Source organism: Magallana gigas, chromosome 4 (assembly GCF_963853765.1).
Source record: "Magallana gigas chromosome 4, xbMagGiga1.1, whole genome shotgun sequence".
NCBI classification, from domain to species: Eukaryota; Metazoa; Mollusca; class Bivalvia; order Ostreida; family Ostreidae; genus Magallana; species Magallana gigas.
Window position 1 is genome coordinate 25,143,169 of NC_088856.1, and position 10,006 is coordinate 25,153,174.

At 30.3% G+C, this 10,006-nt stretch overlaps 1 protein-coding gene across 1 annotated transcript; it reads right to left on the reverse strand.

Moving 5' to 3' along the window:
• Positions 1 to 5,191: 5,191 nt before the first annotated feature.
• On the reverse strand, positions 5,192 to 9,774 carry LOC105326758 (uncharacterized). Its single transcript, XM_066081732.1, has 3 exons — positions 9,755 to 9,774; positions 6,406 to 6,712; positions 5,192 to 5,703 (listed from the first exon to the last, which is right to left on the reverse strand). The coding sequence occupies exons 2-3, from the start codon at positions 6,692 to 6,694 to the stop codon at positions 5,249 to 5,251; spliced, it is 744 nt and encodes a 247-aa protein (XP_065937804.1). The 5' UTR covers positions 6,695 to 6,712; positions 9,755 to 9,774; the 3' UTR covers positions 5,192 to 5,248.
• Between the last annotated feature and the right edge of the window lie 232 nt (positions 9,775 to 10,006).

Sequence of the window (10,006 nt, forward strand, 5' to 3'; positions counted from 1 at the left end):
GATTTGCACTTTAATTATTTATTTCAATTTTTTTTCTATTACTAATGTTATGGTTTTGTCGACATTAATTTTCAGGCAAACAAATTTCAACTTTTGATACGAGGTATGTTTTATACTATAAATTTAGTTTAAATTTAGCTTAGTGAAAATTATTTTTATGGTCACTAATTTCCCCAGCAATAATTCTTTAACATACTGTGGAATTATTAGACTTTGTGGTGGCTCAATTTTTGTGAAATTTGTGAGTATCTCTCACTCGCAAACTAACATCCTCCAAGTATTAAATTAGAGTAATATTCCCTGGTGTAAGTATAACATGATACAAAATAACGTGCCCACGAACATATAACGAACCTATAACATTTCAGCAATCCACGAAAATTTCCACTTTTTTTTACATTATATGTATACGAAAAGTATTTCTAAAACCTATCATGTTTCAGAAATAAACCCACTTCAGTAAATCGTGCAGAAGGGTATACGTATTTGTCCTACCAACGAAGAATTTCATAGAAATGATGACTGTATATTGTACTCACCGTTAGAGTCCGTTCAGGGTGACTTCTTTTTTTGAACATTTTTGTCGAGAATGTTTCACTTTTATACCTTTCCTAAAAAGATATGCTTGTCTTTAGTGAATAAATTTCTAATTGTGTATATTCTTTAAGGTTATATGTATTTCCGTTATCATTCATATTCTCAACATGGACATAGATAATAATTTATCTTAGTTTGACACATATCAGCAATTTAGGTAAGCTATTGCATAATAGTTTAGAGAATCTGTGTTTTATGTCATTTAGGTAAGTTGAAAGTGAAAGATATCTTTCAGTGTTCGGAGGCGATTTCAAACTTTAATCCATTCCGCAGTGAACAATATGAGATTGTCATCGCTCAGACTTAACAGTTTCTAGCTGCTAAATACCGCAGGGTTTTAGTAACTCAGCAATCAAACATGAGACATAAAAACATGTTTTATGTAAGATTTTTAAGTGAAAGTTTGGATTGTCTTTTTTCTAAATTTTGGGCAACAAAAGATTGAAAAGTAATTAGCACATAGAACTAAATGCAGTTATAAGATAGTGATATCCATGCGCGCACCAAGTGTTTACCCCTTATGCCCTTCCTTGTGTCTGTGTGAAAAAGTTCTGTTTATTCAAAATACGTTCAGTTTTAGAATTTTGAAGTTGAAAAATATTTGAAAAAAATATGGGGTTTTTGTTGTATACTTAAGATTAGAATTATTATAGGCTCAGCAGGGTTTGAACTCTTTACTTGCAAATATATGCATGAAGATAATTCTAGACCTCGATCCATCTGCGCTACGTTATTAGGGAAGTATTGGATTTTATTGGGGAAAAATAATATAAATATAACCTTATTTTATTGAATATTTCGATTGGGAGTATGTCACAATATGCAAGTTTCAATTTTCTCAACAAAGCAAACAATATTTTAGAATAGATTGTAAAAATTCATGCAAGTTACATGTAAATGATAATTGCATGAAGTTACGTAAACGGCAATAACAGGTTATTTTTTGCGGATACTAGTTTTACCAAACCCTGTGGTTAGACGTGCCTCACGTGGTGTACATTTTTCGATATTCACCATAAATATAATTGACATACATAAACGTTTCTTTTCTGGTGATGATCTAAATGAATTCATAAAGTGTTTTAATTATATTATCATTTTAATGTTGACCGATATGATTAGGGGAACTCCATTAGATTTGTTTTATCGTTAACGGTGCGCTGAACGACGTATAACTTTCAAATAAAATTACTCGTGAAAAGGCATGCGCAGGATACGATGTTATGATAGGAAAAACTAAAAAATCGAAAGATAAATCGTAAACCGATACAAAAATTGCAACTAGTAACCAACATGCTTATTCTATAATGCGGTTTTTGTCTAATTAAAATAAAACATGTACGCAGATGCCTGTTTTTGTTTGATTTGCATAAGCAATTAGAAGTTCGTGAACTATTATGTAATATATCAAATGATTTCTTCCTCATGTCAGTTCTAATAACTATTTCTTTTTAATAAAGAAAAGTTCTCATACCGTACCAATCAGTGTTCGATGGATAAATTAGTACAAATTAACTCAATATTTGCGCTTATTTTTCTGATGATTGTTTTTCATTTAATTACTAGATTTTAATGAAAAAAAGATCAGTATTATGAAATAAGGATGTATCAAAAGACCGTGATCAGAATGTAATATTTTTCATGAAAATTTACTGTTTTTACAAATACTTATCTGATATAAAACTTAATCAATAAAATAAAGTTAATTAAATTATACTGGCCTTTACATGAATAATTTTTCACCACGATTTTGTTGCATTTTTTTAATGAATTTTCTAAAGCAGTTGAGAAATTTGGCCACTACGATTACATTTCTGAATTGCAAGTCTCGCGAACAAGAATTTTGTATTGAATTTCTATACTACTATATTAAAATAATAGAGTCGAATGTTTGTGCTTTAATACCAAGAAATGGAAAGAGTACTGTCTTTTGTTTTATACATTTTAAACATCATTGGTACTTGAAGATTACCAATTTGTTTTTATTTTTTCTCAATTAAGCTTCGCTAATTAATAATCAACGAAAATTCCTTTAAAAAATCGGGAAATCATTTTTATTTTTGGGATATTACAGTCTTGCGCATGCGCATTACATTCACGCAAAATCACGGGAGGCTCTTTAGTTTATGTTTTCACAATTTCACATTTGCTTGGATAAACTCAGAAACGATATTACAAATTCATATAAATTTTCATTGAAAATTTGTCATAATTCTGTTCATCAAAGAAAATACGGGATATAACACTAACTCAGTGCATTTATGAAAAATCCCGAGAGTTTAGAATGTCAACATGGTGTGTAAATTCGAAACGAGTAAAAAACGTGGGTGAAAAAGTGTTGAATTCTTCATTAATATGAATTTTTTGATGAAAGATATTTACGGCCATAAAATGGTTTGTTATGAATATTTTAACTGTTATTCAATGCAGCTTCATTAATTTTCTCCAGAATCGTTTCGAAGCGATTCTACGTTTACGATCTACGATGCTTTAGTGAAACGGTCGCCAGCAATGTTTTGCTACATTACGGGTAAATGGGAGGCATTTTCACTGTTGCGATGACCTGTCCCGAGACACAGTTAGATTGTTTTATTAAGTAGAGTGTAGTGAAATTAATAGCATTACTGTAGGCTTGAAGCTTGGTTAAGTAAATGTCAACAATACGGTGTGTTCATGTATCTATTTCGTAAATGTCCGATATTATATGTATTGTTAACCCGTGCAGGCACGGGTCAAAGTCTTGTTCTGTTCTGTATATATATATATGAAATACCGAAAACGTCAGATATTCTTAAATACGAAATTGTTAATGTTTACCCTACGTCTTTGAACTTCGAACAACTTTGAAGGCTGTTGTACCCCCAAAACAATCTGAATATAAATAATTTAACTAATGAAACAGTCTCATATTAAGTGTAATTTATGACTTACTTTAAACGACGTCACTAATATCAGACGAAAAAAAGGTAAGTGTATGGATTGAAAGAACTTTATCATGATTATGCTACAGCTGTGTTTTGAAATAGTATACTGGTTACTGATGTAAAAGGTAATATGATATGTTATACAATTATTGTTGTTGTTTTTTTTTGGCTAGGTCAGTACGAGGATTGCTAAAAAGTCTGGTCCGATTAAGTCGAAAAAAAATTAACGGCCAAAAATAATCATTATATCATACAGCATGGGTTTCTTTATCATGATAAAAAATTGCTGATTCCGACAAATATGCTGGCGTCCTAAAAATGACATTAAGGACGTTGTTTACTCAGGGTTTGATTTCTCAAATTCGAATCGTTATAAAGTTCAATTTTATGAGTACAATTTGTTTAAAACACAAAAAGTATTTATGAAATGAATTTTTGTTAACATAACATTTAATATTTTGACTAGTTGTAGGATTTGTAGCAAAACAGAGGAAATTAGAACTAAATTTTCATATTTTTTTCACTGAAATTTTGTTGGTACATGTAGCACTTTAATATCTTAAGTTAAGATTTTATTTGTTATCAATATATTTTTAAATATTTTCTATTGGTTTTATTTTACATTTAGATACATTGTAATCGCATGGTACGCACAACGAAAATATTGAAAAAATGCTTTAAAGCGATAAAAGACACCATATCTCAAAATTTTGATCATATAACCTCATAGAGATTTAATGCTAGCAGAGTAAAACAATATACTCAGTTTAATACTATAAATGTTTAATCGTATCATAATTCAGTTTTTTTAATTGAATAAAAAATGGTTATGGAATTTAAACTGATAGAGGAAATTCGGAGTGGAATATTTATAAAAATTGTGGATGAAAACTTAATGCTTTGTATCCATCTAATAAGTGTCACTGTCAATCATAAACAGTACTTTATTTTTAAAAGAGTTCAGCAATTTGTATTATTTTCACAATTAAGAAAGTCTCAATCCCAGTGTTAAATTTTTAGGGATATAAAAAAATATTAAATTGCCAATAACTCAAAAAGTGCATGGTAGGTCATTGACCTTCTTTTTTGAAAGTGGAAAATAACAATACCATGGAAAGTTTATAACACACAGGAGATGGTTTTTTCAGTATCATCAGTGGATTTTCTTTTCGTTCTGAGTAAACACAATCCTTTAGTTAGTCAAAATAACGATTCAAAGTGGTGGTTAATCAAACTTCATATTTAATCTGATACAAACATTTTTTTTTGCTTTTTCTGATACAAATATTTTTCTTTTTTGCTTTGCGCAACAAACTGATAAAGTTTGTAATTTTGTGAGGGCTGTTCGTTTAATTATGAAAATGAAACCGCTTAAAACTAAACCTATAGTTTAAAAAATGCATGTGAAAAACTCTTTAGCCAGCAAATAGAGATTGAGTATATAACACGTTTAGATAACAATTGCATCAGCCTACTGGTAGTTTATATAAGAATAACTAGACAAATGATAATGAGCATTTACTTACCATTAACATATCTTATTGCAGTAAAAGTAAGATAATTTAAAAAAAATGAAACCTGTCTTCCCAAATTGTGACCTTATTCTAATACGGTATCAAATATTTTTTTGAGAGGATCTTCCAGAATCGATGAATGACACAATTCTAAGATGCAGACTAACAATTTTATTTGTCATAACAAAGAAAAACATTTGGGATCAATAGCGTTTAGTAGACTTTCGACTGTTTAGAGTATGTAGGTTCATATCCGTGACTTCCGTGAACAGGTAGATGTGGGATGGGATAGACATGAGGGGGGCCAGCTGGGATTCCGGGACCACCTGGGATTCCATGACCGCCTGGGATTCCATGGTAAGGGCCTATATTGAATGGGTAGGTACATGTGTCAACTTGACCGCTGGAATATCGTTTACAGCATTTGCCTCCATATGGACATGTTGTGTCATGGTTGCAAGCTACGCGCCTACCACCGATGATTACATAGTTTTGGTTGCAGGAACCTCGGCGCTCGAATTCTGCTGGAATTTGACATCTTTGACCATTTCCTCCAATATAACAACATTTCTGTACTCCGTGGCATTGTTCGTCATTGCTACAATATGGGCCAAGCTCTAGCTCCTGGTAAATGTTGCTTGATGGGCAAGTTCCGGCCTTTGGTAAACCTAAAAAACATTGGTTTTGTTAACTAAAACCATATATTTCGCATTTAAAAAACGTTATATACAAACTATAACATTATTTGGACTCTAGACATGTACAAAAGGCAATCATACCTTAAAAGTCATTCTTATAAGGTGAACTTAACATTAAAAAGTAGAAGAACAGTATCGTGATTTGTCATCCGATTCCTAGCATTTGATCCATAACGTCGGAGCAACACAAACATTAACGTGAATTTTGGTTTCTGCATCTATTAGTTTGTCTCAATAAAAAAAAGATTACACGTTCCCTGCAACAATGGTTCAGCAAGGTAAAAGAATGATTTTTTGAATAATAAAAATATATCATTATACATTTTTTTGTTAAAGCAAATTTGAGGTATGTATCGTTCCACTTTAAAATACTGAAATCTCATAAAATCATTTATACAAACTGGGAAGCGCATCTCTTTTTTCAGAGAATGCAGGTTTTGAAAAAAAAAACGAATTAAGAAAAAAGTATTAACAGATAGGCGATTACACCTTTAAATTTAATATTGCAAAAAATAAACGAATCAGTATACCTGACTGACTTAAAACATAATTATTTTTGTCATTTTTATTAGTCGGTGAGGAAATTGCTATTAGAAAAACAAAAAGACAAAATCATACCTCCACCATCTTTTATGTAATTAGACTTTGCTTCGATATGTCACGATATCTTACCAAACCCGTCTCCTCGACCTCCACCTAGACTTCCTCCTAGACCTCCTCCTAGACCTCCTCCAAATCCTCCTAAACCTCCTCCAAAACCTCCTCCAACTCCTCCTCCAAATCCTCCTCCAACTCCTCCTCCAAAACCTCCTCCAATAAGACCTCCACCTAGACCTCCTTTAAGACCGCCCCCATAACCTCCACGACCAACATTTTGGCCGCTATAATCATTCCTATAAGTAGAATAATCGTCAGCCAAACAGGAGGCAACTACGAGACCCAAGATCAGCAAGGTATTCATCTTTGTTGATTTGGAAATCTGTAGGAGACAAGAAAAGTCATAAAAATGTTCTTATTTACATTAAATAGATAGTGATGTAGATTCAGATTAGTTTTAGAGACGTTTTAAGATGATAGTGAATTGATGTTGTGTATACTTGACAGCTTGGTTTTAAATGCACTTTATTTTTGCCAAAGAGTTTGATGTATAAAAAATTGGTTGTCAAAAAGACAAACAGAGTAAACATACTTTTTTGCGTGAGGGCGACCATTTTTTCCCTTTATGTTAACACATCAACATAAATAAAAAAATGAGTAGTCGTCGACAACATTTTTTATTTTTGCGGCCAATTTCTTGTTATGTAAATAGGATATATTTTGATGTGAATTCCACCAATTTTCTATTCTATCATTTTTATGATTTTTTGCAATTAGAATTTCCTGAACTAATATGATGAATCTATAGACCTTATTTGCAAATTTTGTTCAATAATTTGACTTGAAATATTAGTAGATTAAAGATGTAACACAGTTATATCATAACTTTTGAAAATGTTGAGAAAATCAACAACTCAATTTTATTCAAAGTTTTTAATTCAAATTTAAACAGAATGTCATGCATGGCATGTAAAAGGTATTCAATGAAATTCCATTAATCAACCTTAAAATATACTCTTATTTTCGTGACCTAATTTTTGGCATTTAATTAAAATACTTAAATATGAATCACCGCTACCCCTTTTTCTCGAATTATGACGTTTTTGTGAAGTTTATGCTATAAACATAAAACCATACAATAAACATAAAACAATACCTTTTATGAAAAATAAAAATACTTTATATTTAATGGTATTGATCACAAAAGATTTCTCAAATTAAAAAAAAAGTTTAAAATTCCTTCAACTGATGTGCGTATTATTGGAATATTTTACAAAATATGATTGATCAAAATGTCAGCCTGCTAAACAAAAACTAAATGTGTTTTTATGGCGCAAATCAAACTGGAGATGTATTTTTTATCATATCTATAAATTATATAAATTTATAAATTATATAAATAAAAAAAAAAATAAATTATATAAACAATTTCAATAACTTGGCTTGAACAATGTTTAATAATTATTGCTACATGTATATATTTATTGAATAAGGAAATCATATAATTTTTTAATATTGTGATGTAATTAAATGCGGTCGAATGATCAAATCAAATAAATCCCAAAGTGCTTGGTGATAGATTTGATCATGCTTGACCGTATTTTATCAAAAATAATATTCAAAGAATGATTATTCATTACTTATTTTCGTGTATCTTTAGCAATAGTACAATTGCATGTAAAGATTAAAATATTGATCGGTAAAAATTATTCAATTACTTGAAATTTATGGTTTTCATCAAAACATTTAACTTTTATTAAATTATTAATAATTTTCGAAAAATAAAAGCTATTCACCGTTCCGATAAGGCAAAAAAATAAATAAATGTGTGTTTCCTATTTTATCGAATTTTAAAGTAGGGTATGTAGATCGGCTTTTTTTTAAAATGAGTATTTAAGTTTTTCCCTTTCCTTGCGTTTGATTTTTTTTTATACATTAAGAAAATGTAATTTACAGGTAGAGTAATTGGGGAAATTAACAACTGTTACAGAATGAAAGTTTTCTTGAATCTAAGATTAATTTGGAATGTATACGAAGATTTTATTTACATGTTTATCGAACAATATAAATATGACAGCCACTATAGATTAACGGCTTTTCCCACAAAAATACAGATAACATAATTTTAAAACCATGGTTTTTTTTTGGGTCGTTTTAGAAGAAAACACCTTCCGGAAAAAAGAAATTTCAACATGAAAATTGCTTTAAAACTAATAATTAAAATGTCATTTGCAATTGAATAGCAGCATTTTAATTATATTTATAATGTGAAAGTTAGTTAGGGCCTATTCAACGACATCCAATGTCTGCAGTCTCCACAACCTGAAAAAAAACTTCGCCTCTGCTTTTTTCGTGTACATCTATGATCTTTTTATATTAATTTAATAAACACTTCACTGACCAGAAAAACTATTTATTGCATTGATAATTTAGCTAAAATACCTCAGGATAACTTTCATCCATGCTGTCAAACTGCACTTAGACGCTTTGATATGTGGTGTTTTTACATTGAATTGTTACAAGCGTTTTTTAACCTCTAATTTGTAAAGACACCAATTGAAACCAATTACGGTTGGTTATCTGGATTTGGAATAAAAAATGTTAGGGTCGGCGCATAAAAAAGGGGAGTTCGGGAAACCGAAAACACACAATTTTTGGCCTTATATATCAACGTAGCTTAGTGGGACAAGCGGAGACTTGTAGATTATCTCTATCAGATGATAGAGTGTTTGAATCATAGCAGACGTTTAATTTTTTTACTTCTCATGTTTAAATTTAAATCATTTTGAATATGTTTTGTTATTTTTAGGTTATAACAAAAATAATTTGACACATTTTAGATAACTTTAAAAATTACGTTATGTATGTTCAGATTCTGTACACTTTGTCGAAAATAAATTATTTAGCGCTACAATGTAGCTGATATATGATATCATTATGTTAATGATTAGACACACTACCAGAACAAAAGAAATAAGTAATAATGTATATTAGTCAATTTGTCGTGTACTGTCAGTGTACACTTCCAAATTATATTTTTTATTCGTACGTATGCCATTTCTACATACCGGATGCTGGGGATTTGTCTTGCATTGTACGCTCTTATCCTCTCATAGTTAATGAATTCACACGATACGATAAAACGGACTAGATAAACGGAAAATTTGATCGATTAAACGATGAACCGATATAATTAAAGATATATCTCACTCAAAGTAAAGTTGAATTAAACGCACGATTGAACAGTATACATGCATAATATGATAGGATATGATTATACAGAATAAAGCTACCGGCACTGGATTTAAGTTTCCTTAAGAAAACAATATTTAACTCAACGTTTTTATTCTATTCCAATGATTTCGCAAATAAGAATTAATGGGTTTTTTTTCTCTATGGACAAAAATTTCTAGAAAAAACTTACCGTTTGATTCCTTGCCACAACAGGAAAAAGGAATGATTAATAAGAAAAAGCCTCATCCTTTTATACTGTTTAACAGAAGCATTTCGCACGTCCACAAGTTAAAGTTTTCGCGAAATTTCGTCAAATTGTATTCAACATGCTTATTCTGCTTTCTGTTTCTTATCTTATTAAAATAAAACATGTACGCGGATATTTGGTTTTTGTTTAATTTGCATAAATAATGAGGCGTTGGTGAGGCATTTTGTAATCAAT

Coding starts and splice junctions, on each gene's coding strand:
- LOC105326758 (XM_066081732.1), bottom strand. CDS start 6,694: ATGAATACCTTGCTGATCTTGGGTCTCGTAGTTGCCTCCTGTTTGGCT. Junction 5,704..6,405: donor AGGTCGAGGAGACGGGTTTG/GTAAGATATCGT, acceptor AATGTTTTTTAG/GTTTACCAAAGGCCGGAACT.